The sequence below is a fragment of the Marmota monax genome, unplaced genomic scaffold, assembly GCF_021218885.2.
Source record: "Marmota monax isolate L192 unplaced genomic scaffold, Marmota_monax_Labrador192_F-V1.1 WCK01_AAM20220418_F8-fsc00029, whole genome shotgun sequence".
NCBI lineage: Eukaryota > Metazoa > Chordata > Mammalia > Rodentia > Sciuridae > Marmota > Marmota monax.
In genome coordinates, this window is record NW_026693024.1 from 17,830,331 (window position 1) to 17,851,080 (window position 20,750).

At 44.3% G+C, this 20,750-nt stretch overlaps 1 protein-coding gene across 3 annotated transcripts in view; it reads left to right on the top strand.

Annotated features, from left to right (window-relative positions):
* The window catches only part of Rnf144b (ring finger protein 144B), a 158,683-nt gene extending 147,433 nt beyond the window's left edge, over positions 1 to 11,250 (top strand). For all 3 annotated transcript variants that reach the window (XM_046453431.2, XM_046453430.2, XM_046453429.2), the window contains exons 5-8: positions 1,117 to 1,321; positions 2,967 to 3,111; positions 6,304 to 6,393; positions 7,561 to 11,250. In XM_046453431.2, the coding sequence (XP_046309387.1) occupies positions 1,117 to 1,321; positions 2,967 to 3,111; positions 6,304 to 6,393; positions 7,561 to 7,701 (581 nt within the window). In that variant the 3' untranslated portion in view covers positions 7,702 to 11,250. The remainder of the gene's footprint in view (positions 1 to 1,116; positions 1,322 to 2,966; positions 3,112 to 6,303; positions 6,394 to 7,560) is intronic.
* The last annotated feature ends 9,500 nt before the right edge of the window (positions 11,251 to 20,750 follow it).

A 20,750-nucleotide genomic window follows, 5' to 3' on the forward strand; every position in this document is an offset into this window, starting at 1 on the left:
TCCCTTGGTTTCCTAAAGTTTGGGGGTATTAGAGGGTCCGTCTCTCTTGGAGTCTGAGAGTCTTTGAATAGTGGGATCCCTCCTTCTGATGATATTTGTGTCGAGGGTTCATCATTCACCAGTACCATCCCCCAGAATGATCAGATGAAACTCTATATTTAAGGATGTTATTTTGAAATGAAAACTTGTAATAACAATGATAGATTGAATTATTTCATTTTCTAGGTAAGACATCAATGGAGGCAATGTTTATTGGAACATTTCACATTTACCGTCTTCCCCAATGCTGAATTTGTGAAATTACTGACTTTAAAAACTAAACTCCTACTTAAAATTTTAATGCCTTCATTTTCTTTCTGCACCACCCTTTGGATTTCTTTGCCTCATGTATACAAATTTCTAGAAATCACAAGCCTTAGGAGGTTTAAACTAGAATCTCATCAGTTTGATGTTTACCAAAAGGTGTTGGTTCAGAGGGAAAAGGGCTGTGCTGTCCCTCAAAGTGGCCTCATTTTCTGCATGGTCTGTTTCCTGAAAGGTCGTACCATACAAAGAGAACGTGGAGTCCATGATTGAAAGAAAGGAGAAACTTAGCAAGTTTTGTAGACACTCAATGGATGGTTGTTCAATTCCCAACCATCTTCTCTCCTATGGAATAGGGTACCATTCCTAGCCAGTGTTATAGGATTGGCTACCATCTATTGTCTGTAAAAGTCCCTGCTTCCTGGAACCCGTGGGTCCTTTCCACATTGTCCCCTACGAGCACGTTGGTAGAACAGCAGAAGGCCCACTGACAGGAAACCTGACTTCCTGGCTAGGCCGCAGCAGATGAGGGAAGAAATACTCTAGGGTTACAAACACTGATTAGAGAGAAGACCCTTGATTTGTTAGTAAAGGCAGTGGTACCCTATTCCATCAGTACCTACCTTGAGAAACGTGGGCAACCTCGTGGCTGGTAAGTTTAGACCCATTATGAAGACTAACCATAGAAGTCGTCCCCTTTGGTTCTATTATACTTCTGTGGGTGTATAAAAGAGGGTAAGTAAAGGGCAGAAAGCCTCCAGCTTGGATCAGGGACAGGCAGAAGAAACAGGTGTTTCTTTCTTTATGTTTTAGAAGTTCACCTGGACCCCCACCGAACGTGGTGTCCTGTTGCAGACTGTCAGACAGTGTGCCCTGTTGCAGCAAGTGACCCAGGACAGCCAGTGCTGGTGGAATGCCCTTCCTGCCACCTGAAATTCTGCTCATGTTGCAAGGATGCGTGGCATGCCGGGGTCTCCTGCAGAGACAGCCATCCCATCGTCCTGCCATCCGAGCACGGGTAAGGAAGGGACTGTCTGAGATTACTCAGGGGTGTTCTCGGACACCCAATATGGGTTCCCTGGGAGAAGGGGTGATCATAATGGCATTCAGAGACTTGTTATTTTCTTATACAATATCCCTGAGCGGTGTGTCAGAGTTGGTAAATCGGTAACAGAATAATGACAAAAGCATTTCTAAAAGGGATTTTAGTTACTTGACCCAAAAGAATCTTCCAGATATGGTGAAACTAGAGCTTGTATGAATTTAGCTTTCTCTTGGGTAGAGAGGCTCCGTGCTCCAGGGTTCTCAGTAGAAGGTGTGACTTGTCCACAACCATCTGCTTGGGTCCCACATCTGGCTGCTCGTTGGGGTAGCTTGTTCTTTCTATGTGCAGAATGAGACAGATTATTTTCTTACCTGATGAAATCGCCAGCTCCTGAGGTGTGCCAATCAGAGCAGAGAGAGCCCAGCAATACAGTAACAGTCCTGAATTCTTGGGAAATATAGGAAGAGAGCTTCTCCTAGCACTTTATTCTCTGAAAAGATGGAGCCGAGATTAAGATTTTGTTATGATGAGAAGCTGTGAAGTCAGCACCTTTTCGTTTGGAAGGTTTTTTGTGGCAGCAGCAGGATCCTGAGTGAGAGACCTTTATGTTGGATCTTTGCTTTGCTTGAGGCTGTGGCTGCTCTGCATTGGCAAGAACAAAATGCCAGTGTTCTGGGCCGGTTGGCATTGTCACCCTGGGCCCTCCGAGTGTGCAGACCAGTCTTCAGGAAGGGTAATGCTGCCTGGAGGTGCAGCTGTGCTCAAATCTCAGACCAGACGAGGGGAAAATAGACCTACACACACAGCAGGCACCAGCTCCTTATCCAGATTCAGGGCCCTGGCCTCCCAGGCAACGTGAAGAACTGCAGGAGAGGATGACATGAGTTCTGACAGTGTCACTTGGCATCTGAGTGTCCTTACACAGACACTCTTCCTGAATCTCTTTCCCCACTAGCAAAACAGGTATAAAAATAGAGACTGTCCCCCACACCCCTATGTAAGGCTCTTGCCTGTACCAAATCTGGTCATAGAGTGGGCAGCACTCTGTGACTGAGATGCCCCTGGGCAGGGAGGTGGTCTTGAAAAACAAGAGCCAAAATGTAACCTGGAGCTCTGGCCCCTCCCTCCCACCAGTTGGTCCCACTTCTTGTTTTCTGTGCCCCTTTAGGCTGTGAGCCTGTACTGGCCTATTCATCTAATATTTTACAGAACCCCTCTCCTCCATTTATCGAATGAGCAGATCACTAGATGGACAACGCACGCCCCATTTGGATCCTGAGCCAGTTTCTCTCTGCTGTAGCTCACTCCTCCAATTTATTATTCAGTGCACTCAGGAAATGAAATATTAATTTGACAAAGCAATGAGTTAAATCAGCTGTGGAAAGTGTAATTATATAATTGACCGAAAGCCAAAGTAAATATTCTTTCTTATTTTGAGTTATCTGAACAACTAATAATCTGTTTCTCCTATTTTTATCCCCACCATTTTTTTTTTTTTTTTTTTGAAAGTGGATTTTAAGCACAGGTAACTGAGAGCTCCTTCCTGACCATCTGGAGAGCTGGGAAATCAGTCGATGACCATCAGTTGAATTCAACTTTCCCTCTATTTTGTTTCTAGGGCCCTCTTTGGGACAGATGCAGAAGCCCCCATTAAGCAGTGCCCAGTGTGCCGAGTTTATATCGAACGCAACGAAGGCTGTGCCCAGATGATGTGCAAGAACTGCAAACACACGTTTTGCTGGTACTGTCTGCAGAACCTGGACGTAAGTTTCCATCTGAAGAGGCCCGTCGTGTGGTCTTCCCTGCACTGTATCTGCACCACAGCCTCTGTCCACAGCTGCTCCTTTAAAAAGGTTGAATGTTGAGCCTATGTTGTCCTGAAAAAGGTCTTTATTTTTCTTAATGAGACTTCCTGAGGCCTGCCACATTGTTTTTCTTCTTCTTCCTTTTTTGTTTTGTTTTGTTTTGTTTTGTTTTGGCTGTGCTGGGGATCAAACCCAGGCCCTTGTGTATGCCAGGCAGGCACTCCACCTTTCAGCTATACCAGCCACTCCCCTCCTACCTGAGACTACTGTAAACCCTTTCTTTAGCTTCCGTAGCTTTTAAAAAAAAGCTTCTGTTTTAGCGGCATTTCTTTCTTGCTTTCTGACCATTTTCTCACTCTAGTTTGTGGGGGCCTATTAGTGTATCAGTTTTTTATTGCTGTTGTAACAAATTATCATAAATTTTGTGGCTCAGGACAACACAAGTGCATTATTTTGTATTTCTGTACATAAGAAGTCCAACTCAGATCTTACTGGGTTATAATCAAGGTTGCAGAGGAGAATCGTTTCCTTTCCCTTTCTACCTTCTAGAGGATGCCTACATTGCAAGGTGATGATCCCCTTTCTCCATCTTCAAAGCCAGTAACGGCACATCTCTCTGCTCCTCATTCCATAGTTGCTGTGCCCTCTGACCACAGCTGGACGATTCTCTGCCTTTGAAGACCTGTGTGATTAGATTGGGCTCATTTGTATTATTCTGGATCGTCTCCTCCACCTCAAGGTCCTTGATTCAATCACACTTGCCAAGGCCTGTTAGCCATTTGCGATAACATATTCACAGATTCTGTGGCTCAGGCTATGGGTGTCTTTGGGGACACTTGTTCTGTCTTCTATAATTAGATTATTTTCCTCTGTTTGAATTCAAGGAAAACAAGAGTCCAGATCAGTGGCACCTCTTAACTGGCTCTTGTTCAGCGGCGCGGCAGCAGTATTGGTGGTGTTTTGTCCGTGTTCCTTTCTGGCTCTGGGGACTCGCCTCGTCACGGTTTCCTCTTGCCGTTCATGTGGCCTGTCCTCTCAGCTCCAGCTGCAGTGCCTTCAGCCTTGTGCCAAGGTGCCTGGTCACCTCAGAGTTGACAGTCTTACTCTGCTTCTAGTCTTTTAGAGTTGGGGCAGCACAGAATGTCTGTAGATTTTCCCTCCGTGGGCAGTTTGGACCTATAATATGAGGCCAAATCAATTCAAGCCTCCGTCATGGCTGGGTGGCCATTCTTTTCTCAGCTCTCGGTTTTGTTGCTTGGTTTGCTTTAATTCAACAGGCAATTTCTCTCTGTGAGTGAGAGTGCAGGTAAGAGGGCCGCAGTGTGTGGGTGTTTAGCCACAGTGTGGCTGCCTTCAGTCCCCAAGGCGGCTGGGCCCAGGAGACTCTCTTCAGGAGTCAAGACTCTCAGGAACTAAATGTGTGCTCCGGATCTCTGTCCCGAGGCCGAGAGACGCTGTGGGATGTGTGGAGAACACTGTGTTCTGTCACGATGCCGCTGGTCCTCGAGATGAAATGGGACAGGTGTTAAATGGCTGAGCACACAGATTTTAAGTGTTGAAGCGTCTTTTTTGCCACGGTGTTCTGAGATCCATTTGCTCTGTTTTGGCCCAAGGCTTTGGCTTGTAGGTAACTGTTTTCTCCAGGCAACTCCCCTGGGTCACATGACGGTGTTGATGTCTGTGTGTGTGAACCTTGAGAGGCTGGGGCTGGGAGAAGGGGCACTGAGTCTGTCTGCCCCAGAGATTTTGAGTGAACTGGGGCAGGCACTGAGTTTTTTCCTGCCTTGACCTTCATCCCTGCAGTTTCAGAGGCTGAAATGTTATTTTTTTCGAGGGTGAGAGGGTGTTGCTCCAGGGATTGAACTCAGGGGCATTGACCACTGAGCCACCTTCCCAGCCCTACTTTGTATTTTATTTGGAGACAGAGTCTCACAGAGCTGCTTAGTGCCTCGCTGCTGCTGAGGCTGGCTTTGAACTCACGCTCCTCCTGCCTCAGCCTTTCCAGCTGCTGAGATTGCAGGCGTCTGGCACTGCGCCTGGCTGAAATGATAACAGTGTGCTTGGGAATCCTGTTCCCATGGGTGGCCTCAGAGACTCCCCCCTTTGGTTATCTCTCCTCTATGCTGGGGCTTGAACTTCCTCTCTCTACTCCTTCCATGTCCACCTGTGCCACCCTGCTCCATGTCAAACCAGACTTTCCTCTAGCCTGCCCTCTGCTTCTCTCCAGCCTGGTCGCCCCTTGCTGCTGGCCTGTACTCACCCCAGGCAGGGCAGTGTGCAGGGCAGTGTGCAGGGCAGTGTGCTCACATTGCCATGCCCACACACTGATTGGGTTCTTTCCAGGGTTTTGAGTGACTTCTTCTTGGTAGAGCCCAGTGGAGACTTCAGATTGCACGTTCAATACCTAGGCCGCCTCCGCTGCAGCTACCATCCCCACTGGCTCCCTCCTCCTCTTCTGGCCGAGTTCTGGTCCCCTTCCAGGCTCTTCCTTGATCCATTGTTAAGGGTGTGATCGGCAGCATCTTGCTCTCAGTGGTGCTCTCCCTGGGCACGCTCATTCACATCCGTGATTCCTTTCACCCCATGGACTCGGATGCCCAGGTCCCCCCGCCCAAGCCAGATCTCTGGACTGAGCTGCCCTTCGGACAGTACTACCTGGATGTCTCCCCTGTCTGCAAGTTCAGCATCGTGTGCAAACCATGATTATCGTCCTTCCCCCGAAGCATCTCTGCGTTATCAGATTTCATGTCTTCTTCAACCCCTTGTCTGTGGCTGTGTCTCCTGCTGCCCCCTCTAGTTGAAACCTCTTCTCCGTCTGGCATTCCCCTCTCCTGGTTTGGGGCAGCGTCCTTTGAGCTACCTCAATCCTAGCCCTTCCATTCCATCTCTGCCTCTGCTAATGCTCTCGATGACCTTCCCAAGGTCATTGACCAAGTCATCCCACTTTTTTTGTAGAGCCAATCGAGAGTCTCATTGACCACGATCTCTTTTCACTGGGTGCTTTATAAAACTACCTTGATGAGTGAAAGATGGCAGGCTGGGAGTTCCTAGAGGAGGGTCTTCATGTCACCCGGTGACTGGTGTGGTTGATGTCCTCCTCTCTTTCAATTTGAACTGCATGTTCCTGAAACCTCTCCCTTTGTTTTCCAGAATGACATTTTCCTCAGACACTATGACAAAGGACCATGCAGGAATAAGCTGGGCCACTCGAGAGCCTCAGTGATGTGGAACCGCACACAGGTAGTCTGACCTTGAAAGGATGTGACAGAAACCAGGCTGGTGAAGGCTTAGGGGGCCGGCCTCTTTGTCCCCTACGCTATTCCTTCCTTACCCATGCTGGCCTGGGAGGGGCTGGGGGGTTCTGGGGCAGGGAGAGGCCAAGGTGGGGGCAGCTGCCTGAGGATAATTCATGAGCCAGACAGGCTCCATGAGGACACGTGAGGGGCCGAGGCACCAGAGAGCCCCACAGTCCCAGAGCCCTACAGAACACGGGCGGATGTTCTGGAACACGGGAGAGGTCCTTCCTAAGACCCTATGGGCACATTAGCTATCAAAGGCCGCGCTCTAAAGTCGTGCTCGCCCTGCTAGGACTTAGGTCCTTCTGTGCAGGCCACCGTGTGTTCAGTGGAGGTTCCAAGGGAGCCATGGTTCATTTTCATAGTTTTTATATTTATCAAAGCCTTTGCTCCTTTTGGTGGAGTTGATGCTAGTATCCTGCTGATCATTATCAACTCCACTCTGAGACCATTGGGGAAACTCAGGTAGAGAACAAGCTGATGCCTGCAGTTCCCAGTTCTGTTGAGCTTGCAGTGAACTCTGGTTAGCACTCAAGGGTTCGTCCTCACCCTGGACTTGGTCCATTTTATCTTTTTAGTTTATGTCCAGCTCAGACCATTGCTGAACACTGGCTGAAGTTCCCATAAATGTAACTATCTCTTGTGCCTGAGATGATGTCTTAATCTTTCTTAGTCTTAGGCTACTGTAACAAATGTTCATAGGCTGGGTGACTTAAACAACAAAAACTTACTTCTCACAGTTTTGGAGTCTGGGAAGTCTAAGCTCTGGGTGCCAACATGGTCAGATTCTGGTGAGGACTCTCTTCCTGACTCACAGATGGCCACATTCTTGCCATGTCCTCACATGACACACACAGAGACGGAGATAAGAAGAAGCAAGTTCTGTGGTCTCTCTTCTTATAAGGACACTAATCCCATCACGAGAGTTCCACATAATTGACACCCAGAAGCCCCATCACCAAGTATTATCACCCTGGGGATTAGAGTATCAATGTGCAAATTTGGAGTTGGGGGGACACGAGCTTTCAGTCCATAGGAAATGGTGCAGTTGGAATAACTACACACGTAAGAAAACTTAAGTGCTGACGTCAGCTTTCTTTTAAACTTCCAGGTAGTGGGAATTCTGGTGGGATTGGGCATCATCGCCTTGGTGACGTCACCACTGTTACTTCTGGCCTCCCCATGCATAATCTGCTGTGTCTGCAAGTCCTGTCGGGGCAAGAAGAAAAAGCACGACCCGTCTACAACCTAAGAAGATCTCTGCGTGCACGTGCCACAATCATCTGGGTTACCTGAGACAGCACAGCGCTAAAGCCCCACTTAGTGATCTTGCCTCCTTCCCCTCGCCAAACTTTGGAAGTGCCTCTGCGTCCAGACTTTGAACTTGCCTTCCAGCCTCGGCATCAGAAGAGGCCGAGTCCTGGGTGCAAGTGTTCCAGTGTAACCAGAGCTGCCGCCGCCCCAGGCTGTGCCCGCGGAGCATGTGGGGAGCTTTGGGGTTGCTCGGGAGGAACTAACAAACCATTTTATCATCTGGACGATCCCACTGGACTGTTCATCTTCCAGCCAAATCCAAGGAGGCTGAGCGAACGTTTAATATAATAAACGTGTTGTCGCGGTTGGCAACATTCATGCTAACTGAGAAGAAGAGTCTGCTCTGTTTGATTTGAGCACCATGAGAAACGGGGAAACCCGTTGTAGGAGGGGAAGGCTCAGACTGCGTGTGAGAGATTCTCCTAAGAGCTACAAAGCAGGCTGCTTATCTGAGCAGCTGATAGTTGTGCCTCTGCCCGTTACTGGGTGTGCTGTTCCCAACGTTCCCACAGTGACTTGGCAGAAACACAATGGGTTTCTCTTCGTGTGATCTCAGCTTCAAGCAGTGGAGACTGCTGTGCAGAGGGAGTTGGCCCTTCCCAGTGAAAGGGTTGCAGCCCGAAAAACAACACGGTCTAATTTAGTGTCTCTCCTTTGGCAAATGTTACTTTCCTAAGGTGACCAGCTTGTCTCTCACAGCCAGTAGCTGTGGTCTGAGGGATTGGTTCATATGAAATAGGGGTAGAGTGGTAGAGGCTCAGAACATTCATCACAGATGACAAGGACCTTCCCCAGGCTCTGTGTTCACACACTCAACAGATCTGGGCTTGGGTCTGAAAGTACACGACAGAGTCCATATGTCCCCCTAGAAGCCCTGTGGCTTGCAGGCTATCTGAAATTTCTATCCACTGGGCACACATTATATGTTAAATAGTAGAAACAAATATTTCCCTAAAAGCCATTCTCTCGTCCTAGAACTAAAATGGCTCATTATCCATCAACCTAAAGAATTTTTGCACAGTATATAGATGTAGATGTGGGTTGCAAGTTCATGACTTACCCAAGGGGATAGACCCAGAAAGATGACTCTTTTTTAACACAGTACTCAGTTCAAATCATACCATGTCTATAAAAACATGCATTGATAACCAAGAGATTTACCTATTTTCCAACGATTCAGAGCAGCTCTCTTCTCTGAATAATTTAGTATTTCTCTATCTGCAGCTGTGAAGACATCTGAACACTTTCTGTGTGTACAAGGCACCGATAAGACAACAACAAGATATGTAAGAAACAAAATGGGAACGCTATTATATATCTGAAAGAGATTTATATCACCTCATTGTGACTTACTTTTCCCATTACACCATTAGTCAGACTTGCATAAATGGGCCTTGAAAGACAAAAACATTCTCTCCAGTGACAGGATTATATTATTGCCATCAGCAGCGCAGCCTGGTGGTTCACAAGAGCTGTGCTAAATGTTAACTGAGACCTCTCCCCAAAGCCAGGGACGCCACACTGGGAAAAATCAGGGCCCGTCAGATTTTCTGAGGTAACTAGGTTATTAAATTGCTGCTATCCTGGACCCCTGATTAAAGTTGATGCTTTTTCTATGTGACGGAATGTATCCTAAGTGGGGATGTTTATATTTAAGGAATTTTAAGTCACACATACATATTGATATCTGATATACCTAGAGTACATTCATGGGTCATGTCCTTTTTTATTAGTGTATACTAATTATACAGAATAGTGGGTTCCGTTGTATCATGTTTGCATATGCATTAACATGGGGTTTGATCATTTGTCTTGTACTTTTTCATTTATAGTTTGAACTCTGGGAAAACTTTTGAATGGCAGCCACCCCAAATAATTTTTAATCATTAATCAGAAATTTCTCAATAGTGACTTTGAATCTTTTAATACTTCAGGAAAAAAAAAAACTCCATCAGTGTATCTCATGTTGTTATAAATATAAATGTACATATATTTGAATAGTTATTTGCTTTGTTTTACACATGGACTACTTCCTCATTATAGGTAAAGGGCATTTGTAACTGCTCAGGGGATCATAGGAACCCAACTGAAGCTGGATTTTTGTACCAAGTTGTACCAAGTTTGTACCAGTTGTGGCAATGCACACCTCTGTTAGTAACCTCTCTGAGCTTGGTTCACAGAGATTCTCCAAACAGGGGCAGATTTCAAGTAACCCGAGTGCTGTGTTCTTATGAATTTGTAGTAAAGGTAGAAGAAAATGTCTATGCTATTTCCTTGGCAAAATTAAAGGGATTTGTCTTCTTACAGACATTTTATAACAGAATTAGCTACTTTTTTTTTTCCCTCTGCCAGGGCTAGGGAAGGGGGGGTGTGGGGGGGTGTTTGTTAAACTGATTTTAAATAAATGGATTTAATATTTTTTAATGTTGTAAAGTGCCTGAAAAAAATGGTGACTGAAAATGCGTGTGAGTCGTCAGAATCCACAGGAACAGGTGGGTAGTTTGAACCCACACGTGTCTCTGGTACGACCAAGGGCACAGAGCAAGCCAAGCCAGAGACCTCGTTTACACAGGAGAGAGCTGATGGCCTTGGTATAGGAAGCTGATGCTTTCCTGTCTGGTAATCGGCCAGGACAGAGTATATACAGCTTGTCCCCTTCTTCTTTCAGCTCTGTCTTACTTACCCTGGTGATTCTGTTTTAGGAAAAACGCCTGCATCTACATAAGATGTTTGGATGTTGTGACAAAGATCTCCTTGTGTTTGGAGTAGTGCAGTCCATTTGAAATAGAATTCAAAAATCCTCCACCAAATTGCAATCTGGTGTAATAAGCCACCATCCAGAAATGCCACCAGCTATTACGACACACCATCTAGCTGTTGTTGCCCCTTCTAGGAATTTTTTTTCTTGTTATTGGGTAGGGAGGAGGAGGAAAGCTGACTGAAAGCCAGTGTTAGAATCTTAGGCATCCTATTTGTTCATGCCCCGGGTATTTGCTTTGGACTTGAAATCTGTACTTTGAAAGCCTTTGAAAAACAAATAATTCGCAGTGTGAGTTTTCTTGGAGCCTGCATCACACAAATCTTATCTATCCAGGTTTGAAAATCTACGTGTGTTTATTTCAATGTAAATCTCTGGGAACCCTAAGTTTTCTCTGAAAATTATTCAGAATCTAAATATGTATTTCCGTATCCTTCCCTACTCAGTGCTCCTGAACGATCTCTCTTTCTGTTCATGAATAGATGCCTTTATGTGCGTAGAATAAGTGTCTGTGTGCAGCTTTAAGGACAATTTCAGAAATGCCTTAGGTGACTGACATTTGATAAAGCCGCCAGAATTGATACCTCTAGGCTATTATATCTCCTGTCGATTCAAGACCCAGAAAGTTTGTTATGTGCTTTAAAAATTGTATTATATTTTTCCAGTTCTTTGGGAGGAAAATAACTGTTTTAGTTTCTCTGACCCCAATAAATGTGAGCAGGAAATCAAGTGTGTTAACCTGTGTTTTGCTGGATGATTCTAGACGTTCAGTTTTATCCTCTGAGAACCAACCAAATCACTGTCAAACCTAGGATCAGAATTTGCAAGAAGTACCAGAATGTGCAACCCCATCCACGGAAATGAGTCTCGCCACTTTGCTGCTTAAAAGAAAGGGAGGCGAGTGTAATGGCTTCACTTGTTGCAGACTTTCTTATTCGGGGAGGGAAGGGGTCCCACACTTCCAGTGCACAGGAATTGATCATTATTTAGAAAGAGAACTAAGAGTATTATGTCTTTAATCATTCTGATTCAAAATAAAATGCTGCCTGGTGTCAAAGTCACTGGTCTTACGAATAAATCAGGGTGGGACTGAGGTCAAGGTGAGTTCCATCCTTCCAAAAGCCTGTCAGAAGCCTGTGTTTCCTTGTTAAGAGTTTTAAAGGAAGGACTTACATGGGTGTGGGAGGGCCACTTCCCTGGGATCAGTATTCAAGGCAGACCTGGTCTTGGGTTGAGTGCCAGAAGCTGGGGAACAGCTAGAACTTGTGTTTCTCTCAAACTGAAAGCTCACTGTGCTGGAGTTATTGCCTTTTCATTGGATAGAAGAGTGCCCTAAAAGGGTACCTGAGCTCAAGGGTCTACAGTTGACCCGTAATTCAGATTTCATTGTCATTGTTTTGGAGAAATCAATAAGATCGTATAAAAAACACTTTTGGGTTATGGTTTCTTAATTTTCTTAATCATCTCCTAGAATGTCAACAGTATTTCATTTTCAAAGCGTGCTGTTTGCCGAGCCTGAATTTGCATTCCCAAAGAAATATTGAATGAACTATTTTATATAGCAGTGATTTTAATCAATGCCCTAACCAGCAAACTCATTGCGATGTAAATTATGAATCTAGTGAAGATGGAGGAGAATTATAATTAGGTTTTTCTGTAATTCAATTATTTTAATTTGTTAGATAATAAATCTGTTTTTTCTGTAGACCCTAAAGATTATATCCAACTCTACAGCATGAGAAAGAAATGCATTTCTTCAAATAATTTGTAAATAGCAATTATAATGTTTTATTTATATATTTTTGTATAAACTATTTAAAGAATTTTTGAGAATAATCCTGTCAGATAATGAAGCAGATGTTAGATCCATTGCACAGAGAAAGCGATGGTTCAGGGGTTAACGTTTTGCCAAGGGTCATACTGCTGATGGGGGGGCAGCCAGAAGAGCAGAGGACCCCTAGAAAGCACTTCAGTGTCCATCACCTATATCAGTAATGTCAAGCCTGTCTCCACACACAGGTCTGTGAGTTCTGAGGGAATGAACACCCCCCTCAATTATCTGCCCCAATGGAGGTATAGGTAGGAATCCTTTCTATTTCAAATCATCATTGAGAATGTGTGCTTCGGGGTGTGTGACAGTATGCCAGGGCAGACAGGACCCCCTGAGGACAACCCCCATCACCCCTGTGGCTCAGCTAGGGGATGAGGATGATTCACTAGAGAAATAACAAGGCCCTGCGCGTCTGACTTCCCAATATCAGAAGCACAACAGCCGGCGAATCCGTGAACTTCAGAAGGCAACGTGCCCATCTTTCCCCAGTGAAGTGTGTTCCCACGGTGCCTTTTGATGTTTCCAATCCAGACTCAAAGCCATTGTCAACCAGGTCCAAAGCCTGTCTTAGTAACTTCTCCATTTGGACTCAAACGTGTACTTGTGGCCTATCATTAAATAAATCAAAGGGCTGTTTTGAAAGCTAGAGATGGGGCTCTGGATAATGAACTTGCTGGATGCATTTATGATGTGTGTGAACAAGCTGTGCTTTGAATTCCATTTTCTGCCTTTGTGACTCTCAATTTTATCAGGATCCCATTTATTCTCTTTTGTCTTTTTAGAATGCTAAAGCCAGAATCCAGGCTTTTTGATGAGGAGGAAATCAGACTCATATTAGACATTTATCTTGTACTTCCTTAATGACCTGGCATGATTTGAAGTGGTGTATTTTCTCTTGGGGCTGAGTGGACAGGTGGTTAACATTGATACTATTGGACATGTTCGAATAAAATGGACAGATGGACTTTCTTCCCCCATGCCCCTTCCTGGTACTGAGGATTGAACCCAGGGCCTGGTGCAGGTATCTAATTTTGGTTTTCTGGAAGTAAATTATGAGACTTCTGACTCTGGATTAGCCAGTGCTTACATTTTGAACCCAGGCCAATATGTTTACCTAAAAAGCAAATAAATTTAAAAATTCACACACAGCCCTGCCTGGTCCTGGGACTTTAGCACCACAGTGGCACGTGAACAGGTGTTGGGAGAGGGCTGGCAAATCTGGCATCACCTCAGGTACAGAACAAGGTGCAGGGTTGTCTTCTGACCTCCCTGTTCTCTGCCACTCCAGGTGATGCACAGTTGGAAGCAGATGCCCGGACTTGCAGTGGGCTGGTTTCTGATCCAGGCCTGGCTCTGGTCTGGGCTGGGGTGCGGTCCAGTCATTTTGCATAGTGAGATTTCATCCCTCCTTCAGGTCAAGTCGGGAGGTTTGGATGAAATCCCGAGTGTCAAAGTGTGTCCAAGTGTTTGTTAGGGAGATGAGAGGAGTGGGAGCCATTGTGTTGTGTGGACATGTGGCTGCCAGTGTGGCGAGTTTCTAGCCAGTGTCCCCAGAGGAGATGAGAGGTGGAAACTGGAGGCTTGAAATACTGTTCAAGCTTAAGAATGTTCGTGGAGGGAGGTACAACACCCTCAAGTAAATGTTTTGTCTTTATAGTTTAAAAAAAATTCCTTTATGTCACTTTTTCACAAAGAAATATTTCACAAAATAAAGCTCTCTAATTTTATGCTTGATTAAAATGAAGCAGATATGTGGAAAAATATAGAATTGATATCAACACAATGATCTTTGGAGGGAAAGTTTATTTGTTGTGAAAGCTTGCATTTACACAGTGCCTCGTGCTGTGCAAAGTACTTTCAAACATGTCTCCTTTTGTCCTTCCGGTTACTCTAGAAGGTAGATATTAATATACCTGCCCCTGCCCCTAATTCACAGATGGGAGACAAGACTCAGGGCTTAGGTGATGTGGCACAAGGTCATAGAGCAGGTCGGTGCCAAAGCTAGAATTTGACCTTACATCTTGCAAAAACCATTCCAGGACCTCTTAGTATTGTTTAAAAATTTTAAAATCAACTTAAAACAGTGCCATTGTTGACTTCAATTTCTCTAGGTCAGGAATCTGCTGGGTGTAACTGGGATCTCTGCTGGGAGTCTCCCTGAGCAAGATCCTGGAGTTTAAGATCAAGGTGTTGCCTGGGGCCATGGTCTCCTCAAGGCCTTGGGTCCTCTCTCAGCTCACATTGGGAGAATTCAGTTCTTCCACGTGGCTTCCATCCACGCGGCCACCCCATCTTCAGGCCCGCCAGGCTCACCAAGTGACTTCCTCTTCTGACACACCCCTGACCTTCAACATTTCACATTTTTCGATGGCTAGGAGAGCACACTTACTTTTCTTGTTTTCTAAAGGCATTTTAAGAGTTTCCCTGCCCTGTGAAGGCACACAGTCCACACAGTTGACAGAATCAGCTTGACAAAAGCCACAAACTCAGGGAAGAACCTGACTCCGACAAGGAACTTTTGATTTAAAGTCGCTGGAGCAGCCAAGGCGTCAGCAGCCCTGGGAAGTCTGCTTCGTCTTTTTGTCTTTACGTGGGATGGATTTTCCCAAATGGATTTAGAAAACCTGGTTGCATCTTCCTAACAAAACTTTAGAAGACTCAGGGCTGGTTAGAATCTGGTGCTGGATTCAGGAAGGACAAGTCCTTTCCCAAGCTGACCCTCCAGGGTGCAGGACGGCCTTTCCGCTCAATCCCACCAATAAAGTAGACAGATTTGGGTTAATCAGTCACTGCCTTGGCCCAAAGTCAAGGTCATCACCTCTTTCCCCCTTGTCCACCAGGGCAGAAATATAAACTCTGGACAGGTACTTCAGATGTTTTGAGCCAGAAGAGCCATTTTTCTGATTTGAAATAGACAATGGGGGGAATGAAGGGCGAAAACTTCGCTCGTCCTTTGTAGCCTTGGACAATTTACAATTTCTCTTGACTTCAGTTTCTTCATCTAGAAAATTAGGAATTATTATCTAGGTTCAGTACAAATCTAACATTTTGACTAAGATGGACCCCAAAACTCTCCAGTCCCCACTGTGAGCCCCACCATATGCATGGAAGCAGGTGGTAGCACAAGGGAAATTCTAATTAAACAAGGAACTAAATCATGAATAACTCCAGAAGAAGGTGAAATATATTACCAATTTACTTAAAATGAACAAATTCAAAGAACAATGGTTGAACTTCATGGTTTGTCCACAGCTCATGGGGGCTGAAAAGACCAACAAAAGTTGTTTGGGAAATTTCTAAGATATGTTTCTGCTAGTAACTGTATTAAAAATACCAGACCTCAGTGTTCTTATCTGGAACACATCACAGACTATTCAGTCTCAGTTGCTTGTGACTGATCACCTTGTCTCTATATTTCCAGTATACACTGAATATTCTGGAACTGAATTAAATTTATGGTACATATGTACATGTGTTAATGAACAGCATATATATATGTATACACACACACACATATACACACATATATATAATATAGGTACAAAATGTGTGTATGTACAAGAGTATGTGTGCGTGCCTGTGAATCAGTGGAAGAGAGGCTGGTGGATGTATAGGCACATATATTCAGAATCAAAGAAATTTTTATTCAGGCATAAATAAATTTCACATTCAAAAATAGAATACAAAATGAATTTTGGATTTCAAAAACACTGAGTTAAGAAATAAGAGTTAAGGGGCTGGGACTGTGGGTCAGCGGCAGAGCGCTCGTTTAGCATGGGCGGGACCCGGGTTCGATCCTCAGGCATTGTGTTGTGTCCATCTACACCTAAAAAATAAATTTTTTTTAAAAAAGAAATAAGAGTTAAATACAAAAAGAATGCTTTTGGGAACATCTTGATTTTTGAATTGACAAGGGCTTATTTTTGGATATTGCTTGAAACCTATAATAAGCTGCTCCCAGAGATGAGTGTACTCACTGGCGACAAAGTGTTCCCACTTAGGCTTTTTAACAGCAGAGTCGTTTTAAGAGTAGTCATACTAGAGGCCCATGCTTCATGTTAATAGCTAATGCTACAAATGTTTCATAACCAAGCAAGTAAAACCAAGACCTGAAAGAAAATCTTCAGGTTTAATTTGTTACCGCTTTGATGAAAACAGAAATGTGTATTGATTGCAACTTAAAATGAAAGGATGAGAAAATGGAAATGATTGTGTCTTTTCCTCATTCCTCATGATCTATAAGGTATTTCCCAAACATTGCCACAAAAATGTCCTCAATGGGAGTAAGAACTTGTATTTATCACCAGAAGGGACAAAAGATGACCCGCAAGCATTGTCCCATGATGGCTCAGGGATAGCTACTGGTTTGACATCTCCCGTCTTAGCTTTCAATTTCATTGTTTTTTTAAAATTCATTTGAAAGTGACAATCTGCTTATTTTATTTCATTTTAAAGATGATATTCTAAGTTACTGAAGTAAAAGCAACTTTGTAAAGATGTTTCATCTTCAACCTGGTATCCTCCCAGCCTGGTGCAGCCATGGGTCCACAGGCATGTGTTTGAGAGGCAGAAGGCTATGGCTGGCCGAGAAGGTGCGTCCTCAAGGTGGCCATGCACCTGTTTAGCACACAGAGCACCTTCTTTATAGTCGCAGAGGGGTGGCATTTAGCTGTCGAGAGGAGCAGTCAGGTTTGGAGAAAGGACTACTGAGAGGTGAGTGACTGTGTGGGTCCTGCCTGGTCAGTGGTGGCATAGACAGGTGGCACAGACAGGTGAGGGGCATAGATGGAATGAAGAGGAGGGCGGACTTTTCTTTAGGGAGGCAGTACTGCATCAAGTCCTTGGACGATTATTAGGACTGTGATCAGCAAAGGCATCATAGAAGAGACATAAGAAGAGGAAGGTGGCTTGTGACTGATGCACATTTAGCTGAAATAAACCAGAACAGAGCACTGTGGGGCGGAGGAGAGCGAGGGATGAAGGAAGAGGCAGCCTTAAGTGCCAGGGTGCTGAGTTGGTGTTTTGTTTTGTTTTTGTAATGGAGATTCATTTAAGGGTTCCGAGCTTGGGAGGTGATATATGAAAGCCACATTTTAGCAGTTGATCTGACAGCAGTGTGTCAGCTAAGTTGTAAGGGGGAAGAGTGCCAGTAGCGTGGCTAATTAAGGTACTACTGCACAAGTCCAGGCATCTTTTAATGGGGACTCGGTCCAGAGGACAAGTGTCTACAGAGGAGTGTCCACAGGAAATGCAAAAGAAAAAAAAAAGGAAAAGGAAAGAAAAGAAAAATTTTATACAAGACAAATAAAACAACAAACCCAAAGCATTTTGCATTGGGGTAATTCTATCATCCACAGAAGTTCTGCTTTAAGAAGTTTTCCGTGATATTGTTTTCTTCCTCGAGCACTTGACTGTATCATTGAATCTTAAAACCTCCACACAATAGCTGTCCATCTTAATCCAAGCCAGCTTAGAATGGGTTTTGATAAGATGAGGCTTACTCATAGGACTCACCCTGAAACCATTTTTGGAACAAAGCAGGGAATAAATAAAATTGCTCACAGGACATGATGAAGGAGCAGCTGAGAGAATAAGACCTGAGCGGGAGACGGATTTGTACTTGGTTTTGTGATTTCAGTTAATTATGAAGGCAGGGGTCGGAGGAGAGGTTCTTATATTAATGAACTCATTTGTGTTCAAGAAATGATTTCGACCCAACTACTTTCTCCTCTTCTGGGAAGAACCAGGGGCACTGAAGTATAGAACTAGCTGCACAAAGACAGGAAATGGAGCAAGTTCTGAAAATGGCCCTTGTTGTTTTCACTGACTTGCAAAGGAATTCCCTGGGACAATACGTGAGGTGTGTCTTTCCTCTGAGCCGCCATGCTGTCCCCTCAGAGGATGAACTGGTGCCGTCTGATGTTATGAACTCCCTTCTTGGGCGGGAAGGACTGAAACTGGCACCATCCTGAGCTCATTGGTGACGAGGCCATCCTTAGTAGAATATTCTTTTGCCCTGGCCCATGGCACCCACTTGTGTATCTGACAGGGTAGCTGATGGAGCCCTGCTTGATAGGACCAAGGGCAAGAGCCTAGGAACACTGCATCCCGCCCAGAATGGCCTTGGTTAATCAATACCACCAGGAGGGAGGGAGGAGAAAAGAAAAAAGGGAAAGGGAAACCACTTTATGATCAGAAATCAACATGGTCTTCGCACTCACCAGCTCTAGGAGGAGAGCTCAGCCCCTGGAGTCGGGTTCAGACCAGTTGATACTTAAGAAGGAGAAGCCACTCCTGGGCAAGTGGGGCACTACCTCTTTGCTCCATAGATGTTGGTATCTGCAAATGTTCCTCTACCAATTCCATCAATGCATCTGTTGTACCGAGAGTTCCAACATGTCAAGAGCTGAGTCCTGTGGAGAACTCTTTTATAATGAAAAACAACCCCCCATCTCAAAAGGAGGCTTCTTTGGGGGAGGGTACAAGATATTGAACTCAGGGGCACTCGACCACTGAGCCACATCCCCAGCCCTCCTTTGTATTTTATTTAGAGACAGGGTCTCACTGAGTTGCTTAGCACCTTGCTGCCTGGCTTTGAACCTGTGGTCCTCCTGTCTCAGCCTCCCATGCTGCTGGGATTACAGACATGTGCCACTGCGTCCTGCCAAAAAGAGGTTCTGAGCTGGTTTCCTTTAAGTTATTTTTTAATAGCCAGATATGTGCTTATTTCTTAGCCTTTTCAAACAATGAGCTTTTGAAATGATTTTTGTTTTCTAATTCATTAATTTGAAATTGATATTTATTAAAGTTTTTCCTTCTACTTTTTACAGTTTTTTAAAAATTGCTTCCCCCTCCCCCCACTTGGGTTGTACGCATCACTTATTTTCATTATTCCTCGTTTAATTATAAAAGCATTTGAAGCCAGGCACAGTGGCGCACACCTGTAATCTAGTGGCTTGGGAGTCTGAGACAGGAGGACTGCCAGTTCAATGTCAACCTCAGCAAGAGCCAAGCACTAAGCAGCTCAGTGAGACCCTGTCTCTAAATAAACTACAAAATAGGGCTGGGGATGTGGCTCAGTGGTTGAGTGTCCCAAGTGCAATCCCTGGAACCAAAAATAAATGAATAAATAAATAAAAGCATTTAAAACTATAACATCTCCTTCCAATATAACTTTGTTAGCCTCCTGTAAATTTTAATAAATAATGTCATGGCTGTATTTTCTACAAAATAGGCAATCATTGTATTCGTGTCTATTTTTACTCAATAAATAGTTTTGGTTACACAAGCTTTGGTTTCCAAGCATATTTTTTTTTCTTTAAAAATATGACAGATTTCAAAATTTATTTGTTTTTGCCTTGGGTCACATTGTTTGTATAAGCTTTACTTTGGAGAATTTACTGAAAACTTATTCGTAGAGAAAAACAGAAAATATTTCATAAGTATTTTCTCTGAGGGGTATAAATTTTGATAGATAAAAAATAAATGTTGCTTATTAATGCTCATTCTATTCTATCTTTGTGTATCACTTTATCTGCATGGAAAGAAGGTATTTTTTTCTTAGAAAGTTGTTTATCTACCCCTAGGCTCCCCATTTTATCAATTTCTCTGTATTTCTAGTATCTCATATTATGTGGTTTAAAGTTATTGCAATCAAAATGAGGTCTGCATTATAACATGTTGTTAATAGATTCTGTTAGTATGAATTTGGATGATACAGTAGACTCACCCAATAGGATTGATAAGCAAGGTTTTCTTTCTTTTTAAGGGTCCAACTTTCTTCGGAGAACATGCTTACTGGAATCATGCGAGACCTGTCCTCTCTGTCGTTGAGGCTCAGGAAACCCACTTTATCGTTTGGGCTCCGAGGTCATCTGGTGGTTCCTCTGTAGGTCTAAATAGCACGCAGGTGCCACCTTCTTGATGGGGAAATTCATTTTGGTATCAGCACAGCGTCACTTGATTGGCAGCCGTTAGTCCTGTGAACTGAGCTCCCCCCTGCAGTCCCTCCCCTGCCCTCCCCTCCTCCTCCCAATGATGTCCCCTTGTTCCTTTCGTTCCTTTCTGGTCTTTCCATGGATTATAGAAGACGTATCCCTTGACTCCCCCAAACATAGCTGTTAGCATCCCTGTCCTTCCTTCTACCTCCTGTCCCATCCTTTCCTTATGTTAATCATACTTTGACTTTTTTTTTTTTTTTGCAAAAAAGAACAATAGGGAGTATCAGTGTTTCGTGCATAGTAAATGCTCACTAAAGGTTTGTGGTTGGTGGTGTTTTGTTATTACCAACAGGGCTGCGAAAATGCTCCGCAGGGCACTGTAAGGGCGGAGTGATATGATCCTGCATTTGTCCAGCCCCACAGCATGAGGATCATCAAAGAGGAGCTGTGATGTGGCC